At 41.6% G+C, this 22,564-nt stretch overlaps 1 protein-coding gene across 2 annotated transcripts in view; it reads left to right on the top strand.

The window, feature by feature from the left end:
* runx2a (RUNX family transcription factor 2a) overlaps positions 1 to 20,534 on the top strand; it is a gene marked incomplete at both ends in the record, with an annotated part of 42,224 nt that extends 21,690 nt beyond the window's left edge. Inside the window, 4 exons of one of the 2 annotated variants that reach the window (XM_079457861.1) lie at positions 1,388 to 1,492; positions 10,391 to 10,567; positions 12,244 to 12,405; positions 20,047 to 20,534. In XM_079457861.1, the coding sequence (XP_079313987.1) occupies positions 1,388 to 1,492; positions 10,391 to 10,567; positions 12,244 to 12,405; positions 20,047 to 20,534 (932 nt within the window). Of the gene's footprint in view, positions 1 to 1,387; positions 1,493 to 10,390; positions 10,568 to 12,243; positions 12,454 to 20,046 lie in introns of both variants that reach the window. The other variant, XM_079457860.1, reaches the window with a different exon arrangement.
* Between the last annotated feature and the right edge of the window lie 2,030 nt (positions 20,535 to 22,564).

Genomic DNA, 22,564 nt, shown 5'->3' with positions numbered 1-22,564 from the left:
GAAGTATTTCCTCTCACTACTGACAGTGTGTTACACTTCTTCAGCCTCAATTACAAATAACACGCTATCAAAAATCTTAAATTTAAAGCTCACATTTTATTCCCTTTTGTGATTTTATCAATGTGCAATGTCGTTTTTGAAAAAAGGTCATGTCAGGTGGCCTTCACACACACGCACACACACACACGCACTCCCTCACACACACACACACCCACGCACTCGTGCACACCCACACACACACACACACACACACACACTGAACACACACATTCTCATGCACACACCCTGACACATACATGTACACACACCCTCACACGCACTGACACACACACACACACACACACACACACACACGCATGCACAGACACACACAAGCACACACTGAACACACTAAACACACACATACACACTAAACACACCCACACACACTGAACACACACACACTGAACACACACACACACACACACACACACACACACACACACACACACACACACACTGAACACAAACACACACACACTGAACACACACACACTGACACACACACACCCTCATGCATGCACAGAAACACACAAGCACACACATACACACTAAACACACACACACACACACACATACACACTGAACACACACACACATTCACACTGAACACACACACGCACACACACACTGAACGCACGCACACACCCTCTCACATACATGCACACACACCCTCACACACACAACCCCACACATACACACAAACACACAAGCACACACACACTGAACACACTCTCACGCACACACACACACACAAACACACTGAACACACACGCACACACATAGACACTGAACACGCACACAAACACACACACTGAATACACACAAACACTGAACGCACGCACACACCCTCACACACACACACATACACATGCACACACTGAACGCACGCACACACCCACACACATACATCCACACACTCACACAAACACTGAACGCACACTCTCATACACACACACACAAACTCTCACGCACTGACACACACAGCTTCAACACTTCACATGAATCTTGCAAATGTCATAATTGAGTCTGTTCATTATTTGTGCGATAAATACAAATCAATAAAATAAATCAGGAAAGTTAATAACTTTAGTTTTCTGATTCAAGTACATCAGTTAGAATCTCATCATTCTTGTGTGATGCCGATGACCAAATTCTGAGCTCAGAACGGGTCATTTTTCAAACCAATTCTTTTATTGTCCGTTGCGCCGAGCCTCTCAATCGCTGGCAGTTAAAATCCCACAGTCATCACCGTCAGACGCACAGAAATGCAAATGACTCGCGTCAAATGAATACGGCACATTGTCCAGCGGATTAATCGGGTTTTAACCTTTTTTGTGTTTTGCAGGAAAGAGCTTCACGCTGACAATCACAGTATTCACAAACCCACCCCAAGTGGCCACTTATCACCGAGCCATAAAGGTCACAGTGGACGGACCGCGAGAGCCACGACGTGAGTACCGCATCAAACATCACGCGTCACGTGATCGGCACGCGCTACACTACACGTCCAGCGCAGGGTCCTCGAGAGGTGGGCAGAGACGTGTGGTGTGATGATGAGATTGTGTTAGGGGACTGTTTTAAACATGAATGCACAAAGACGTCCTTTCAGGAACACTTGACTTGTGAAAATGTTTACTATATTCACCGCTTGTGTCTGTCGCTCTTTGTGTCGTGTCTTTGACCCGGGATCTGGATAAGGTCGAGTATCTAAACTGGATTCTGGATACTATCATTTCAATGACTACACATTATGTGTTGTTTTTAAAACGAAATGTTGACTGTATCAAGATGGCGGATGCGTCCAGGTGTCAGGAGAGCCAGTGTGCCAAAGAAATCTACAGTATATTAGAAATAATGACAAAAAAAACCCTACGACTTCTTGAAATGTTGTTTAACTGTTACACATATTTTGTATAAATCAGTAATCAGACAGTACACAGACATGTGCATTAGTGGTGGAACGACCTTAGATGTTTTTGAGGTCGACTTTAATATGATCAAAGTCGCGTCGAAAAATACAAACGCAGCACATCAGTGACACAGCAGCCAATATGATTTTTTTATTTATAAATTCTGTTTCTTTGATGTTTTATTAGATGGAGAACAAGTACAAAAATAGCCTATAATATCAAAAGATCTGCGTGAACGTACCGCCTGTTTCACACTGCACACATAAGCAGTTCGTAGGTGCGGATTTTTGAACTTGCGCGGAAGACACTATTGACGCGTGTTCGCAACATTTGCATTGACCGGTTTGCATCATTTGCATCGCCAGCAGCCACTTTGCGTCTATTCGCATCATTGCATTGACTTTGTAATGTACTCGTGCAAATCGGCTAATTCGCATTTGGTGTGAACCCAGTGTAAGGCTTTAACGTTCCTTGCGAGCTATTCCGGCGTCAGAACAGAATCCCGCTGAACTGGGTGACATCCGGTCAGTCAGCCGTCTTTAAAAAAAAGACATGACCCGCGAGTAATCCACATCAAGCTATAAATGTCGCGCCAGGGCAACCCAAGTATGCCTCATGGGACACTCGGAGTGATGTGTGTATAGTGCAGATTTGAATACTTTTAAACATCAGACTGCATGCTGGGGCTATGAATACTGATCTCTGGAGATTAAATCTAAACTGTTTATTCAGTTTATGTGAAGACATTAAGAGATTAAGCTGAACATTTATGTGACAGGACAGAAATGCTGCTTTGTTTTGCCGATACACTGAACAGAAACACAAGAAACAGTTTTTCTCTTCTTCCTCTCTCTCTCTCTCTCTCTCTCTCTCTCTCTCTCTCTCTCTCTCTCTCTCTCTCTCTCTCTCTCTCTCTCTCTCTCTCTCTCTCTCTCTCTCTCTCTCTCTCTCTCTCTCTCTCTCTCTCTCTCTCTCTCTCTCTCTCTCTCTCTCTCTCTCTCTCTCTCTTTCTCCGAGGAAAAGGTTTTCTTCATTTATAAAAGACTTCATGATGTGAAGTCTGGACTCGCGGCAGATGAGATGTGTGCCGCTTTCATTACCTGAAATAAAAAACAGTTTGATGACGCTGCGCTGCTAAATGACTTTCATGTGAAGAAAGATCATATACAGGCGTTGGACTTTCTCTATTCTGGATTTATATTATAGACTGACATGACGGCCAATGGTCTTAAAAAAGACAACCGGTTTTGTCGAAGCAATCCCATTAAAACAGATGCTACAGATGTCATGTATTTAGGTTATTGTTTCATCACAATGAATCATCACAAACACAGAAAGTATCTCACCTGGTCATCGCATCATTTCTGAACCCTTTCTTTTCTTCTTCTGCTCGTGAACACATCGTGCGGCAGAAGACTTGAGCGATTCTTTCATCTCACGCCAGACACAGCTTCTGTTGCTGTAAACAAAATAATTTTTCTGTTTATTTTCTCTTTCTGAGGTTGCAGACTTATGGAGTGACTAACATCTTAAGAGCAGAGATGTCAAAAACATTGAGGCCGCAGTTTACAGAACCTTCAACTTTTCTAATCAGACGTTATTTCTGATGAGACCGGGTTTGATTCATTTTGATGGCCAAAAACTGCACCTGAACCGATGTGAGAGAATGAATGTCTTTTTCTGTAGAAGTCTCTCTCTCTCAGTGTTTATCTGTGAGTGTGTATTTGTCATGGTTGTGTTGATGTTTGTAAGCACATGGCAGGTGGTCACACAGGAAATGATGACACATGCACAGACATCTGAGTTGTGCAACATCCTCTGAGTGAGTGTGTGTGTGTGTAGCTGACGCTGCTGGAACTATGCACACACACACACACACAGAGAGAGAGAGAGACTGAGTTTTCTTAAGCGTGTCTTGAAGATGTCATTGTGGTGCTGTAGGATATAATGTCAGGCGTGTTAATGAAGGTTTTGTTCATTGTGTTTGTGTTGTTGCTAAGGTGCTCGACACTTTGAGTTAACGGTGTGAATTATTGAGAAAGAGCAGAGATGACTCGACTTCTGTGAAACTCTCCAGCAGCGTCTGCTCATTCCTAAAGAAAATATCACTTACTGCGAAATTCAGCTGATGCAATTACCATCAACCAATGAGAGCCAACACACACACACACACATGTATGTTTTATTATCTCCGTGGGGACACTCCATAGGCGTAATGAGTTTTATATTTTATAAGCCGTTTTCCAACATTGGGACCAGATTCCCAGCAGAAGCATTATTTCTATAGTACAGATTGAGAAGGGAACGCTCAGACAAACATTCCCACGACATTAAAGTCTCATCCCAGCGCATGTTTATGACGTTATGATGATGTTGTATAAGTGGAGTGTGTGTTGTTGGGTCTCATGGCACGCGTGTGGAATCATGTGGTGGTCTGGTGTAACTCTGGTTATTAAAGGTAATTTTAACTAATCGACGGGGAAGGGCGTCTTAGACTTTTAGAGAGAGGGCCTTGTGTTTCCAGCAGCAGCGTTCCTTCTCAAAATGTGGATATCTGATCTGCTGCTGAAAGACCCTCTCACAACCCTGACACTTTAAAATCAATACACAACTCACAGGAGAGCTGGAAAACCTCATCATTTAAAAGAATAAAATCATTTCGTATAAAGATATACACTTTGAGTTTGATGAGGGTGAAGTATGAAGTATGGAGTTCATGTCTTTGTTGAATGTCAGAGAACATAAATCGTTGTTTCGTGTGAAAAGACAATATAAAGAGTGAATATAGTTAATGTAGTGCTGTGGTTTAAGGGTTTGTGTGAGTGAAACATCTCTGAGGAATCTGCTGGAAAGTATTTTACATTTACATTACATTTATTCATTTGGCAGACGCTTTTATCCATTACATTTTAAGCTCAGTGGTGTATTTCTGATGTTAAATACATGTGAAATGAGTTTGTTCCCTCGGACTGACGCCACTTTACATTGGGGAGATGAAGAACACAGACTGTTTTTATCCGAGATTATTCGTGCCGTCGTGCTTAGAAAGCTGAAAAACATTCACAGAAACACAAACGTGCAGTTGTGTAGCCAGTCAGGTCAGGGCCCGTATGCAAAAACTTTTAAAAGGCCGCCTCCGTCTTTTTCGCGACTATGTTACACTGGGTTCACACCGAACGCGAATTAAGCGTTTTGTGCTAGTAAATTACATACAGAGTCAAATAGAGATGACATGTAGATGCGAACGCGCGTCAATACCGTTTTCCAAAGGTTGAAAATATTTGTCATTCGTGTCACCCAAACGGAAATAACGAATCTTTTTGCGAACAATAAAGAGTGTGGAACGCGATTGTTCGCGTTTGGTGTGAACTCAGCATTACTCGTTACTGGACATCGGATGTTTACTCAGGTTTGTTACTTAATTGTTGACGCGTGTAAATCGCGCATGGATTTACAGCGATTTACGCGAATGAAGTGCTTTGCGCAAGTGAATAACATTAAAAGTCAATGCAAAGACGCGTATAGACGCAAACCCGCGGCAGGCAGTGTGAATGATGCGAATCAGTCGGTCTGATTGCTTTGTCTTCCGCAAAGGTTGAAAATAATTTTTTACACTCTAATCTGGGTAGACCAGATCTGAGATCAGTCGTCTAACGTTAGTCATTTTCTACAGTATTAGTCGGCCATGAATTAAATTTAGATTTTGACCCCCAATCCCGGGCCCATGAATACCCAGACACTACGCCAACATGTGTGTGAACCTTCAGCTTGACACATACTACTTTAGTTTTATCTCTCTCTCTCTCGTTCGTTACTAAAGCATTGGAAAATGGATTGTAAACATTAGTAAATCTTATGATTTGAATGAATCTGTTGCAGATAAATGTGTGGCTGATGTCAGGCTGTTTTTAGTTCAGGTTTGTCAGAGGTGAACCTGTGATGTCCTTTGAGCTCAGTTCTGCGTGTCGAGACACGTACAAACACACAGAAAAGCCCTCAGACAAAACACAAAACTAAATGAAGACAGCTGAATATATGTTCCTGCGTTCTCCACAAACACACATCCAAATGACATCTGAAAACTCATTCATGACGGCGGTTGAGAGTTTCCACTTCAAGTTTTTCCATTAGACCACTTTGAAGATGTGAACACTGCTTCAGACGTCCTTCCGGTTTCAGTTATTTATTGATTCCTATTTTTTCAATCGAACATATAACATTTAATCTATTTGTTTAACATTTTAAATTGGTTATAAAGTTTCTGTTGGTTGTATTTTGTTCAAATGTTTGTGTAGTGAAACAGGACGTTCTTCTGAACCAGCGTTTATTACATCATCTAAAGTGGTCTATACATTTATTAACTGAGCTTTTTTAGATGATCACTTTCTAAAGCTTTTTCAGCTTTTCAATAACACACATATTCTGCTTAAAAATTGTGTTTTATGATATACAGCATCAGCATTATCAGTGACAAACAAATGATTTGTCGTGTTATTATTCCAATCTGTACAGACTGTATATTTTATCCCCTAAACCCTAAACCTAAAGATCCTAGAAAACTTTTTGCATTTTTACATTTTCAAAAATTATCGCACTGTACAATTTATAAGCTTTTATGCCTGTGGGACCTCAGTTTTGGTTTCCATACAGTGACACAAGTCCCTATGAGCGGGTGTGTATTCAGGTTTAGGTCCCCACTAACATATAAAAACCACACATACACACATTCATCACACACACATACCACACGTACATCACACACACACATACACATCACACACACATACATCCAACACACATCATACACACAAGACACAAATCTAACATCAGTCAATACTCACTGCAGTAAATCTGTGAAAATGAAGACACTCTTGGGGTAGAAATCTCTCTTTAGTGCTTTATTTACACATGTGCTGAACTCACAGACGCTGATTCACAGTTTGTGAAATGAAAGTGTGATGAACAGAGTTACTACATTCATTTACTCCTTCAGTCTGTATGTTCTAGTGATGAAATGGTGTGTAATAGTCTCAATCGTGTGCTGTATTTCATGGTTTTATGAAGCTGTAGTGTGTGTGTGGCTGATTTCCTGAAGTCAGAAACACACACTCAGACCACACATAAGAGACTGGCACAGCTCCAGAAGCACTTGGCTGCCGTCACATTTCTCTTCCATCTGTGTATTTCTGCTCTTTTAAATCGACACTTCACCCAGAAATGAAAATGTATTTTACTCACTCTCCAGTTGTTTTCTAAATCTGTATAAATGTCTTTGATCTTGGACCCCGTAGTAGAAAAAAATACTTTATATATATTTGCGTTCTGATGCACACAAACGACGATATTTTGAAGAATGCAGGACAGCAAACAGTTCTGGGGAATGTTTGACTACTATTGTCATTTTTCCTACAATGGGAGTCAATGTGGTCTTCACTGAACCGAAGAGAGCACCCATCACTCCTCTCTTCATTAAGTTACATTGACTTCCTATAGTCACTGGCATCAAGTCAAAGCTCTGCTCCTGGCCTACAAGACCACCACTGGTCCGTCACCCCCTTATCTTCAGTCGCTAATGCAGACTTACTGTACCCGCCAGATCCCTTTGTTCTGCAAACGATCGAGTGGTAACAGATCGCTCTCACGTACCTTCTCTGGATCGGTTCCACATTTGTGAAACCATCTGCCCGCTGCTACAAGATCAGCAGATTCTGTGGCCATCTTTAAGAATCGTCTCATCCTTCAACACCAGACAGATCGGTTCTGACTTCTTTCTCTTTCTATCCTTAAAATCAAATCTTAGCTTTGTATACTGTGATGGGCTACATGAGACCAGTTTACAACACTTGTGCTTTTTGTTGTCCTTATGCTTTTCCAATTGCTTCTATTGTTCACCCTCGTTCGGAAGTGGCTTTGGATAAAAGCGTCTGCTAAATGACTGAATGTAAATACAGTAATATTATTCACTCGATGGACATTTTTATAAACAAACATTAAATCTGAAATGGAATTCTTTAGAGGCTCACATAAATACTATACTGGTATTTACCATAGTAAAGTGTACTATAGTGTTTATGTAGTAATCTAGTAAATACTACAGTATACTCTGTTTACTATAGTTGATGCTATCGGATATTATCAGGATATACTTGCATACTACAGTTAACCAAAGTAAATACTGCAGTATACTGAAGTATTGTTCATGTGGAGGCCTGTAGCTGAAAAGATGTCAAGTCACTCACAGATCATTCAGGAGACGTGTGCTGTTCATCTACACATGATCACACGACTGTGACGTTCATATCTAGAGAACAAACAAACAACATACTAACATTCTGACAGGACGCTTGAAGTTTTTACAGAATCAAAATTGTATCTCATGTCCTAGTGTCTCAATATTGGCATGTTTTCGGCATTGCATGCTGTGTTTGTGTTCATTGGAGATGAATGCAAGTTCTCTTGATGTGTATTGTTGACAGATGTGTCAGCGTTAGGGATTTTCCTTTGTTCCGGCTGAATCATCTCACATTCTTTATTCTTTCTGGAAGTGAAGTGGTGAACGTCATCTGCTTCATCTCTTCTCTCAACTCAACACAACACAATCGCATTAATATCTCAGCTGTTTCTCCTGGACAACTGCGAGGATAAATGAAGATAAATCAGAAGCATCACAGATGTGAAGGCAGGAATCTCCTCAATCGTGTTAAAGAAGAGCACGTCAGAGATCTCGCTTTGCATTTTCTCATCAAACTCTTGCGAGCTTCTGTTTCATGTCACCTGTAAGAGAGAAGATGATTTGCGTCAGGTTCACTGTTCGGACACAGTCTCTCTCTTTCTCTGGACGTCTGAATGAAGACTCACAAAGCTTCATGTTTGTTCAGCTTACTCACACACAACACAATCAGGTTCTGCCAGATTGTAGGGAACTTTGGTTCTCTATCCGCCAATTGGAGAGCGGCCAGAGAGTTTCCTTTCTTCTGTTTGATATTTACTTGACATGCACTCACAGGAACGGAAAGAGTCAGAGAGTAAAAAGACACTTTCACAAATTAAATTGTGTCGGTCGGACGTCGCGCTCTGTAAGGACCCGGTTCGGGGCGGTGGGGGTTTGCATGGCACGACTGGTGCTCTTTATTGAAGGATGCGAGATTGAGTTTGCGCTCTTTGATGGGAAGTGAATGAATAAACATTGCTGGCTCGTTCTTTTGTCGTGACTCATAGACTAGTGGTGATGGGAACAATAGGAAAATGTAGCAGTTGTGTCATTTGAATGACTGTAAATTCTTCTGGATGAACAACTGCGTGTATGAACAGGTGAAAAAAAGCTTCACTCGCTACAGAGAAAAACACCGTCTGTCTGTCCCAAAAGAGATTTCATTGAGATCAATTTAGTCTCAGATGTTTCTCTCATGAGAAATAAAACAGAAACAAATGAAACGGTGATGCATGAAGAGTCTGGAGGTGTAATTTATGTAGATTGTACATGTTGGATTTGAGTAAAGTTGATGAGAAATGTTTGAGTTCATTTCGAGATCTTCGACAATATTGACTTTTGATGTAGACGAGACAAATCTGAGCTCAGTTTGACACACTGTTTACGTCTCTTCTCAAACTCTCATGACCTTTCTGACTCGTTTTCTCAGGAGAAATATCTGAGACGCACACGAGACTTTAGCAAATGTTTCCATTTGCGTTCATATTCATGTCTAGGAGAATTTAAAAGATGTGATGTGTGATCTGTCTTTCTCATGGGTTGTAACGTAGTGACGAACTGTAAAAAAAAGTGTAATTTTATAGAACATTTTTCAGTTATTTTTTACAGATCTTAATGTATTTTTTAAAATACGGTCAAAAAACGTAATATTTCAGAAAAAGACCGCAAATAGTAAAAAGTAAAACAAGAGCAATTTCATTTTACAGGGGAAACCCGTTATTTTACCGTTTATTTAATATAATTTCTTTTTTTTAAACAAGATTTCTTTTTTTTACAGTTTATTTTTGAAATACAGTCAAAAACTATAAAAATAACAGAAAATGGGGAAAACTATTGAATATGTATCCTTATATCCTATCATTTGACAGGGGGGGGTTACTGTATATTTCAGATTTTACAGTTTACAGAAAACTTTACAAACATTTTTTACTGAATTTAGTTTTACAGATTATATTTTTTAAGGTTAAAGTTCACTCTCACATCACGTCAACACCGGTGGAACACTTTGCTTTTGTATGTTCAAGCTTCAATAACAGGACACAAAAGACAACAAAAACGGCATCGAAGGACAATTTGCGCCGTATGTTTTGCATCTTCTAAAGTCATGCGTGGGGAACAGACCAAAACGTAGAAAAAGGCCAAACACACACAACCTTGAGCAAGATGGCCACGCTGACACTGCAGATGTATTAATGTGTGATGATTTGTGTTTAATGTGATCTGTTAGGACACAGACAGAAACTGGAGGATCCTCCTAAAGCAGCGCTGTTCTCAGAGCGTCTGAGCGAGTTAGAGCGCTTGCGTCAGACCACCATGAGAGTCGGTGTACAAACACAGAGTCCACGACAGTCTCTCAACGTCACGCCAAACTCCTTCAACCCGCAGGGGCAAACTCAGATCTCAGGTAAACCGCCCATGACACTTTTAACGTTGCTCTTTTAGACCGTCCGGCTGAGACATAAAGTGGAGAAACACACTGTATGATGCAAGACTCAGAAAGAGTGACGGCGTTCAGATTCAGAAACAGGAGATGTGCCAACTGGCATATCAATCTCTCACCAGTGTAGTAAAAACTCAAAGACTGATTCCATCACCTGACAGGAATAGTTCATTATTTCCTTTCCCAGCGTCATTTTCTTTCTTCTGTGGAACACAAAAGGAGAATCTATGAAGAATTCACCGTTTCCATCATAGAGCATTAAAAAAAAGCACATGAAAGTAGAACGTCAGTCATGGAGCAAATGAGCTGCTCAGATTTTGGTCTGTTCCTAACTGAAAGAACCCGTGTGACTTCAGAAGAGAAGCATAAAAATGATGTGTATGGAGTAATGCGATGCTGTTTTTCTGCGGGAAAATTCTCCTCCAAATATGTATTTTCTGTTCTTTTGTGTTCCATGGAAAAAAAGAAAAGGTTTTGGAAGGACGTGAGCGTGAGTAAATATTACCAGAAACTTGAATTCCTTGACATTTGTGTAAATGTTTCTGTTGGTTGGTGCTAAACTCTGGAGAGGTTTCTCTCTCTCTCTCTCTCTCTCTCTCTCTCTCATTGTTTGTTATTGGCGGGTTCGTCTCCAGCCTGCCGGGCACATGATGTGTTTACTAGAATACTGTAGAAAACAAACAGGAAACTCTGTGTGTTATCATCATGAAGTTATTTACATACCACAACCCATCAAACGTTACACAACTCATGCTGTGTCTCCCTCGCTCACTCCTTCACTATTCCCTATAAAACCAATGACTTTTGAGTCCACTATATGGGGAAGAAGTGAATGAAAATAAGTGAACGATTTTTTGTAACAGAACTGTTGCGGATAATCGACATAACACTTATATTACACCTGTGTGACTTGATGGATTGCTTATTAAATTGGTAAAGTTCCTTTTCACCTTATTTGTCACGTTTATTGTATTCGTTTTTAATGAAGAGAACAAAAATACAGTTTGCCGCGTTTATTTACTTTAACGTTTATTACGTTCTCCAGCTGAGCCGTCGTCGCGGGTTGTATCATGGGAAATAGCGAGTGATGGAATGTACACTCAAAATCAGAGTGCATTGTGGGTAAAAAAGAGTGAATGAATGTAGGGAGTGAAGTAGGTTTTGGACACCACTACAAAATGGCTGACACCCAATATAGTGCACTATAAAGGAGATAGGGAGCGCTTTCAGACACAAGCAGTTTAATCAGTCCGGCTCACAATTTCATCTCAAAACCAAAAGGATAAAAAAGTGTCTCGGGCATAAAGAAAATAAACGTCACTTTTCTGATTGTCTATGGCAACTACGCAAAACTCATGACATGATATTTGTTATTCCCTTTGATCTCATTGGTGTCACGGTGACAAAAACACAAAATATAATATAAGCGATAGAACTTAAATGATGTGTTTGAGTTCACAGTAAGCATTTTATTTCTATCACAATAATGAGAAAGAAGACAATGTGCTTAACTGTCGTGAAAAGAATGTCATGTTATAAAACAAGTCTAGCTTTCCTTCGGATGACCTGGACGTGTTTCTTTGATTCAGCCGTATGATGATTCACTTGACGTGTCTGATCTTTATGTCTCATCTCCGTAGATCCACGTCAGACTCAATCATCTCCACCTTGGTCCTATGAGCAGCCCTACACCCCTTACCTGAGCCAGATGACATCACCATCCATCCACTCCACCACCCCGCTGTCATCCACCCGTGCCACCGGTTTGCCCACCATCAGTGACGTGCCACGACGTCTCTCAGGTAATCACACGAACACCTCAGTTCCTCGTCCTAGAAAGTCAAATAGAGATTTATAAATCTCCAGCTTCTCAGCAAGTCAATCAAACATTTCTCATCATGATCTGTGGAGCTGTGCGTTCATTTCTTGTCTTGTGTTAGTCTTCAATCCGACTCCATTCACCTCTGACATCAGGAAACCCACAGCCGTCGGTTCTGTGACAGAAAAAACATGACATGTGTATTTGAAACGGACTGAAGTGTCCTGATATTTCCTCTCGTTCTGATCGGACGGTGAGAGTTTGAACCTGTGTGTAAATGAGTCTCTCTCTCTCCTGAAGTCAAATCAAAGCATTTCTCCGCTGTTAACTTTCTGCTTTGTAAGCATTTGTTCGGTGGCCTGCCGCGGGCGAATGTCTTTCTAAGCGAGAGCCCCTTTAAAACTAGCGAGCGTTTGAAAGAAAACCAGGTGCTTTGAACTGGAGTCTCTTTTGAACGGCGTTGAATAGAGAGAAGAAAGGAGAGAGAAGTTTGTGAGTCACACGAAAGCTCTGGAGTGCTGTGGCCGTGCGTTTATTCATGTCCGCCCGTCCTTTATTGTTGCTTTTTAAACAAACGCATACTGTAGCCACGAGGAGGGTTTCTTTCATACACCTGTTTGACTCTCAGCCAGCTTATTGAGTGTTTTTCTTCTTCGTCCCTCCGCCCTAACTGTTTTCTTTCAGCCCGGAGCGAATGTGAGCGTTTAAATGTCTGCGTGTTGAACCGGCTCCAGCTGTCTCATTGGGTTTGATTAGTTTAGATTTCACTCAGCTTTCATCTTACACATGTCAGCCTTTGTTCTCTCCTCGAACACACGCACGCACGGGTCTCTGGGTCCTAACGCCCTCCGTGCTCCTCACCAGAGAATGGCTCTGACTGCCGCCGCTCCGCGGGACACCGCCGGGTTTCTTGACTCTTAGCTAAGAGCCGGAGAGCTGCTGAATGATAACATGACAGATGAAAACATTCATCATATTACAGGAATTATTTTTACACTCAAAACGGTTAACAAACGTTTTTATTGATTTTAATCCAATTATCAAATCTTTGGTTTCTAAATCTAAATTTGAAATTGACTTTCATATTCATACACTGATCAAATGAATCCATTTAAAATCAGTGCAAAAATGCTTCAACGCATACCACTGGATTCTAAAGTCTTACTGTTACCATCCTACTCGTCTAAATATTGGTTATAAATCGACTATAGACTATAGGTTAATATACACTATGTTGCTGTTGTATAGTGCTAAATGTGCGAATAGCAGGATTCAGATGTTCAATTCTATTGTATGGACGCAAAACAAATGCAGGTGAACGAGGCCAGTCAACAACATTCTTGAAAATATCTTCTTTTGTGTTCTGTGGAGGAAAGAAAGTCATTCAGTTTTGAAATGACAAGAGGATGAATAAATGTTTTTTATTTTTGGGTGAACTATCACTTTAAGCTTTTAGATCTCATAACGTAGTAAGTTACAGTAACAGTATAAGTGATGCATGTGATATTAGGTTTAGTCAGACAGGTTTGAGCTGAGCAGATACCAGAATTGCTTCATTTATATAAACATGTTGTGTGTGTGAAGAGGCTTTAGAATTTTGATTGAAGGTTGTATATGTGACTTTCTGTCAATGTTTTGGAAATGAGTCTCGTCTCTGCTTCACTGTCACCCTGAAGGCTCTCTTCTGTTTGCTTTCAAATGTCAAGAGTTGATCATGAGGACAGACAATCTGCTCATGATTGAACACACATGTTCTCAAACCTTTGCTGAGCCGTCGATCACAGGCCAAAGGACACGCCACTGCTCACATATATGCATTTGGCAGACATTTTAGATTCTCAACACCACCAACACACATACTCTACTCTGCTGCACTCCACTGCACTCTACTCTACTGCACTGTGCTGTACTCTACTGTACCGAGCTCTGCTCTCCTGTACTCCACTGCACTCTACTCTACTGCACTGTACTGTGCTGTACTCCACTGTACTGTACTCTGCTCTCCTGTACTCCACTGCACTCTACTCTACTACACTGTACTGTGCTGTACTCTACTGTACTGTACTCTGCTCTCCTGTACTCCACTGCACTCTACTCTACTCTACTGCACTGTACTGTGCTGTACTCCACTGTACTGTACTCTGCTCTCCTGTACTCCACTGCACTCTACTGCACTGTACTGTGCTGTACTCTACTGTACTGTACTCTGCTCTCCTGTACTCCACTGCACTCTACTCTACTCTACTGCACTGTGCTGTACTCTACTGTACCGAGCTCTGCTCTCCTGTACTCCACTGCACTCTACTCTACTGCACTGTACTGTGCTGTACTCTACTGTACTGTACTCTGCTCTCCTGTACTCCACTGCACTCTACTCTACTCTACTGCACTGTACTGTGCTGTACTCTACTGTACTGTACTCTGCTCTCCTGTACTCCACTGCACTCTACTCTACTGCACTGTACTGTACTGTGCTGTACTCTACTGTACCGAGCTCTGCTCTCCTGTACTCCACTGCACTCTACTCTACTGCACTGTACTGTGCTGTACTCTACTGTACTGTACTCTGCTCTCCTGTACTCCACTGCACTCTACTCTACTCTACTGCACTGTACTGTGCTGTACTCTACTGTACTGTACTCTGCTCTCCTGTACTCCACTGCACTCTACTCTACTGCACTGTACTGTACTGTGCTGTACTCTACTGTACCGAGCTCTGCTCTCCTGTACTCCACTGCACTCTACTCTACTGCACTGTACTGTGCTGTACTCTACTGTACTGTACTCTGCTCTCCTGTACTCCACTGCACTCTACTCTACTGCACTGTACTGTACTGCACTCTACTGTACTGTACTCTGCTCTCCTGTACTCCACTGCACTCTACTCTACTGCACTGTACTGTGCTGTACTCTACTGTACCGAGCTCTGCTCTCCTGTACTCCACTGCACTCTACTCTACTGCACTGTACTGTGCTGTACTCTACTGTACTGTACTCTGCTCTCCTGTACTCCACTGCACTCTACTCTACTCTACTGCACTGTACTGTGCTGTACTCTACTGTACTGTACTCTGCTCTCCTGTACTCCACTGCACTCTACTCTACTGCACTGTACTGTACTGTGCTGTACTCTACTGTACCAAGCTCTGCTCTCCTGTACTCCACTGCACTCTACTCTACTGCACTGTACTGTGCTGTACTCTACTGTACCGAGCTCTGCTCTCCTGTACTCCACTGCACTCTACTCTACTCTACTGCACTGTACTGTGCTGTACTCCACTGTACTGTACTCTGCTCTCCTGTTCTCCACTGCACTCTACTCTACTGCACTGTACTGTGCTGTACTCTACTGCACTGTACTCTGCTCTCCTGTACTCCACTGCACTCTACTCTACTCTACTGCACTGTACTGTGCTGTACTCTACTGTACTGTACTCTGCTCTCCTGTACTCCACTGCACTCTACTCTACTGCACTGTACTGTACTGTGCTGTACTCTACTGTACCGAGCTCTGCTCTCCTGTACTCCACTGCACTCTACTCTACTGCACTGTACTGTGCTGTACTCTACTGTACCGAGCTCTGCTCTCCTGTACTCCACTGCACTCTACTCTACTCTACTGCACTGTACTGTGCTGCACTCCACTGTACTGTACTCTGCTCTCCTGTTCTCCACTGCACTCTACTCTACTGCACTGTACTGTGCTGTACTCTACTTTACTGTACTCTGCTCTCCTGTACTCCACTGCACTCTACTGCACTGTACTGCACTCTACTGTACTGTACTCTGCTCTCCTGTTCTCCACTGCACTCTACTCTACTGCACTGTACTGTGCTGTACTCTACTGTACCGAGCTCTGCTCTCCTGTACTCCACTGCACTCTACTCTACTGCACTGTACTGTGCTGTACTCTACTGTACCGAGCTCTGCTCTCCTGTACTCCACTGCACTCTACTCTACTGCACTGTACTGCACTCTACTGTACTGTACTCTGCTCTCCTGTTCTCCACTGCACTCTACTCTACTGCACTGTACTGTGCTGCACTCTACTGTACTGTACTCTGCTCCCCTGTACTCCACTGCACTCTACTCTACTGCACTGTACTGTGCTGCACTCTACTGTACTGTACTCTGATCTCCTGTACTCCACTGCACTCTACTGCACTGTACTGCACTCTACTGTACTGAGCTCTGCTCTCTTGTACTCCACTGCACTCTACTCTACTGCACTGTACTGTACTGTGCTGCACTCTACTGTACTGTACTCTGCTCTCCTGTACTCCACTGCACTCTACTCTACTGCACTTTACTGCACTCTACTGTACTGTACTCTGCTCTCCTGTACTCCACTGCACTCTACTCTACTGCACTGTACTGTGCTGCACTCTACTGTACTGTACTCTGATCTCCTGTACTCCACTGCACTCTACTGCACTGTACTGCACTCTACTGTACTGAGCTCTGCTCTCTTGTACTCCACTGCACTCTACTCTACTGCACTGTACTGTACTGTGCTGCACTCTACTGTACTGTACTCTGCTCTCCTGTACTCCACTGCACTCTACTCTACTGCACTGTACTGTGCTATACTCTACTGTACTGAGCTCTGCTGCACTCTACTGTACTGAGCTCTGCTCTCTTGTACTCCACTGCACTCTACTCTACTGCACTGTACTGTGCTGTACTCTACTGTACTGTGCTGCACTCTACTGTGCTCTGCTATACTGTACTGCACTCTATTGCACTGAACTCTGCTCTACTGTACTCTTCTCTACTCTGCTGTACTCTACTGTACTCTGCTCTCCTGTACTCCACTGCACTCTACTCTACTGCACTGTACTGTGCTATACTCTACTGTACTGAGCTCTGCTGCACTCTACTGTACTGAGCTCTGCTCTCTTGTACTCCACTGCACTCTACTCTACTGCACTGTACTGTGCTGTACTCTACTGTACTGTGCTGCACTCTACTGTGCTCTGCTATACTGTACTGCACTCTATTGCACTGAACTCTGCTCTACTGTACTCTTCTCTACTCTGCTGTACTCTACTGTACTCTGCTCTCCTGTACTCCACTGCACTCTACTCTACTGTACTGTACTCTGCTGTACTCTACTTTGCTGTACTGTACAGACAGTCGGTTTGTAACACTACTGTACACCAGCAACACAGATAAAGAGAAGACCAGAGAAGGTGAGGAAGTGCACCTCTGGGATTCTTTTGACTCTCCTCTCTCTCCCCTGATACACTCCCGTTTATTCTCTGTGATGCTTCTCTCTCCCTCTGTCTCTCTCTCCCTCTCTCTTTCTCCCTCTCTCTCTCTCTCTCTCTCTCTCTCTCTCTCTGCTGAGGTTTGGGGGAGTCACAGGTAATTAGTGGGTTTATAATTGAAAGAAATGGTTAGGGTTGTGTGAGAGGAGATCAGTGAGACGGCTCATTATGCGTCCTGTGTTTCTCCTCTAAGTGTTTCCATCTGTGCTCCCGGTTTATCCCCCATTTCTCTTTGATATTCATATGAATGCAGTGTGTGTGTGTGTGTGTGTGTGTGTGTGTGTGTGTGTGTGTGTGTGTGTGTTCTGAAGAAACAAACAGCCAGAAGCAATACTCCAAAGCTTTCAACAGATCATCTGGTGTTTCTGACACTTAAAGAGCTGTGATGTGACCCTAAATGAACCTTCATCAAACTTCTGACACAGAAAACCTGACGCTCTCTCCATTATTTATCGTTTTCTTTATAAACGTGAAAGAATATAAACTTCATGTTCTTTTCTTATAAAGTGTTTTTCTATAAACATCTGACACTTTCATAGTCGGAAATACTAGGCAAACGATTTGTTTTTATATTTATAAAAAACGAATTCATTATTATTTTTATTAAATTATCTGGGACATAAAAATGACATCCAATATTTTACATATGACTGCTGTATGCATTGGATGCACAGGTCCGTAGCCAGATGTATGATAGGGGAGGTTCTTTTTTTCAAAAAGTGGACCTTTTTGCAGTTTTTCTCCTCCTTTTGTATTTAATTATGATGTTCAAATACTTCATTTTGGTGACCTTTTATGCACTCATTTCTGCTGGATTAGCTTGTCTGCTGGTATTTTAACCAGCACGCTTTTTGATGCACCTAAAATATTTATTGCATTGTTGTCAAATTGCTTCCTCATGTAACACTTTTGTCAGTCCATACACAGTTCATAAGTTTAAAGACAACACTAACAACAGAATAGATTTAATGAACTTTACTGAAATATTAATAATAATTCTTCCCATCATCATTTCTTGACTCTCTGTCAATGCCTCTTTGCTATGTTTTATTATTATAATTACGCTACGTTTATATGGCTATTAGATTGTAGACCAGGGGTCCCCAAACTTTTTTCTGCAAGGGAGAATTACACGGGCCGGAGGTACTACTTGATTTATTGTGGAGATTTAATTATGATTTAAAATGTATTTATTATGCCTCCTAATGGTATAATAGTTTATTGATAGTTAATAGTTTAGTGCTACTCAAATTCAAAACATTTTCTTATGCATATTAATGAACCTTTCTCTTTCCCAACCGCTTGGCCATTTTGTCGTCTCTTTGAAATTTTCAGATGGTTCGCGCGTCAGTTCTATCGCAATGGTACGTTATGAATTTAACAAATTATTAGGCTATGCGAGTAACTTAGAGAAATTTGGGTTTGAAAGCCAATATTCTGACGCTCGCTCACGGCCCTACTATAGCAAGCTCCTGATTGGTTAACACTGCGTGAATTTTCGCCAAAGTTCAGATTTTTCAACTCACGTGAACGCTCAATTCTCGTCATTCGCGCGAATCGCGCCACAAGTAGGTCATCGCATCTTTGCATTGACTTAACATGTAAATCACTTGCACTTAACGCTTCATTCGCGTTTGGTGTGAACACACTATAAGGCATTGTTCAGAGGGCCGGTCCAAATCTGTGGGCGGGCCACATTCTTATATATATATATATAACCCCTCCCCGCGCTTCATTCAGAGGCGATGCTTCTTCACGTTGCTTTGAAAAGTGTATTGCGAGAACTCTCTCTCTGTCTGCGCACGCACACACACGCGTCCTGCAATAATAATCATATTAATTTGAAACAGCAACCCAGAAATTGATCACAAGCATTGATTAAAACAATGATGACAATAATCACATGAAAAAAAACAGACTTAAATTCTGGACCTTTGGCAGTAAGGTGGGGGTTCGTTCGAACCTGCCTACGGGCTTGATGCAAATTAATGTAGATGTTCCCATGTGCTTTACTCTATATACAGAACACATTCAGTTTCTGAAGAAAGGTTTTGTGAATGTTAATTCAGTTTGTTATAGCGCCCTCTTCAGTCCATAACAGAAACTCCCAAACACAGCTTTTCAAGATACACATTTTAAAACATTAGTAATAACACTAATAACTTGTAAATATACTGTATCCCTCAGATTAGATCATTTTAGCATTTGGCTAGATACAGCCGTACAGTTAAACAGATGAGAAAGCCTTTTCTGTTCTTTTCTGTCCAACACTGATAACAGAGTCACATTTGATGATATTAAAACTTTCCTAATGAACATTGTTGTCTGAAAATCTCTTTTTTTTTATCTGTCAGGTACATCAGATCTGAGCCCGTTCTCGGCTGACCCGCGCCAGTTCGAGCGTCAATTTCCCGCTCTCTCTTCTCTCACCGAGAACCGATTCTCCAGTCCCAGAATGCACTATCCCACAACGTTCACCTACACACCCACACCGGTCACCTCCGGCATGTCCCTCGGCATGTCCACCTCCACCCACTACCACACCTATCTGCCTCCGCCGTACCCTGGATCCACCCAAAACCAGAGCGGGCCCTTCCAGACCAGCAGCACACCCTATCTGTACTACGGCGCCTCGTCCGGGTCCTACCAGTTCTCCATGGTCCCAGGAGGAGACCGATCCCCGTCTAGGATGCTGCCGCCGTGTACCAGCGCGTCTACCGGAAACACCATCATCAATCCCAACCAAACAGACGGCGGTGAGGCGGAGGGCAGTCACAGCAGCTCGCCGACGGTGCTCAACTCCAGCGGTCGGATGGATGAATCTGTCTGGCGGCCATATTGAGAAGGTCAAAGTCTCTGAACTAAAACACAACACTGTTAGCCTTAAAGACAGAATGCATTTGTAAAGCATGAAGGGAATATGAAGCACAAACTCTTGTGATGGTGGGAGTGTATCTGTATGATTCCACTTTAAAAATCAATGACACGACACGGCAGTCACTCAAAACATCCATTTCAAACCTGAACAGGGAACATATTACAGGCTTGAAATGAAATGAGAGTGATGACCGGTTGCTTTATCCCGCCTAGAGTAGATTCATCACATTAGTGACAGGTCCACTGAATATTTTTAGATATTCTTACCATGGTATAATTTAGCATTTGTTAACACTGAACGTGATTTTTCTTTATTTAAGCGTTTGACTAGGGCTCATTCCCTCGTGATAATTTATGTATAACATGGATTTCAGAAGTAATAAAAGCCATATAGACTTTAAATTATGCAATGTGTTTAGAGGGACAAAACTGAAGATGTTTGAATATTATTTGTTGCTCATTATTATTAACTTAATTAAATATTTACTCTTTTTTATGCATTTCATTTAAATGTTTGGTTTTTATTTTTGTTATTGTAAAGCAACAAAAACAGCGGTACGTGTGTTATGAAGGAAGGACGCGATAATAATCAGATCGTAGAATAATGTCTCAGTCGTTCTGATTCATATATAGAAACATGAAGTTTGAAGCAATAAGACATCGAGTCTGATATGATACATGTATAAATGAGAGGTGATGTCCTGTTTGATTTATCACATTAATTTATTGTAGATTGAGTTTTTATTTAAAGCTTTTGTCGTGACCAAACTCTGTGAGCGGCGGCTGGGGACTGAAGATGTGTTCCTCTCTGTTGTCAAACTGGACGGTTTTGTAGGTCAGATCAACACTATGCAAACACAACGAAACAATCAAACGTTGCATCTCTGAAGCGTCTGCAGGTTTTCTACACAGTGTGTGCTTTAATATTACTACACAATCTCACAATATCAGACCGCACATTTCATTTGAATCAAGGAACAAACGTTACACAAAACAGACAATCTGAAGTCTAAATGAAACAGCGGATGTTTACTAAAGATCGTCTCCCTTTCTCCTCACACAATTTATTTATTGGAATGATGAACAAAGCATAAGTTGGGATGAAACAGAACGTGTTCGTCTGACAACTTTGAAACGGTACTTGATGAAATGTTTGTAACTCGGCTGCTGGCGGCTCCCTGGAAAATCATTTTGTCTTTCTTTTGTTTGAGTTTGTTTTGTGTGAATCAAAGCACTTCTGTTTGTTAATGAACGGAAAATGAATGAAGCTTAAATATCGCCGTTTACAAGAAAGAGAGTCATACATTATCCCAACATCAAAACTAAAATGAAGAAGAATTCTTCCTCGCTCACATTCAGAGAATGGCAGTTCGAACTCTTTATGTACAACATCTCTCTGTCTGGGGTCAAAGGTCATGACACTAAAACCTGAAGTAAACAGATCATTTCTCCTCTGTACAGTATTAAACTCCTGTAATTCATTCACGATATCATCATTTACGCCGCTCTTAATCCACTCCTCTTGTTTGTTTGTTTTTTACTGTGTGTCTTCTGGTAGTGCGGAGAGCCGTATGTTTACACAACGTTTACAAAAACTGCAATTTTTCAAAACGTCTGCACTGTTAACTTTCCACATATGAGCTGTTTCATTGCTTTAATATGAGATGAACACATGTTCGGCCGTGACTGAAGGTCAAAATGTGTTGATATGTTTAATATTTCTGAAATAACATTTGTTTTTTAAGCAGTGACAGAATTCATCATCTCATCCTGTACAGATGTGTGTGTGTGTGTGTGTGTGTCAAACCTTCATCTATTCCTACGGGACTAACAATCCAGTAAACATTGTGAGATTTTTGAACATTTCTAATGATTGTATCAGTTGTCTTTGAGAATAAAAACAGCTTTTTTGTTATAATTCCTCGTTTTCATTTGTGTGTCAGATACAGTGTTGGTAAAGTTTCTCTGAAAAGTAATGAATTACGAGTTACTAGT

Source organism: Barbatula barbatula (genome assembly GCF_947034865.1).
Source record: "Barbatula barbatula genome assembly, chromosome: 6".
NCBI classification, from domain to species: domain Eukaryota; kingdom Metazoa; phylum Chordata; class Actinopteri; order Cypriniformes; family Nemacheilidae; genus Barbatula; species Barbatula barbatula.
Note: the sequence above shows the minus strand (reverse complement) of the source record. Positions and strands in the feature narration are given on the sequence as shown.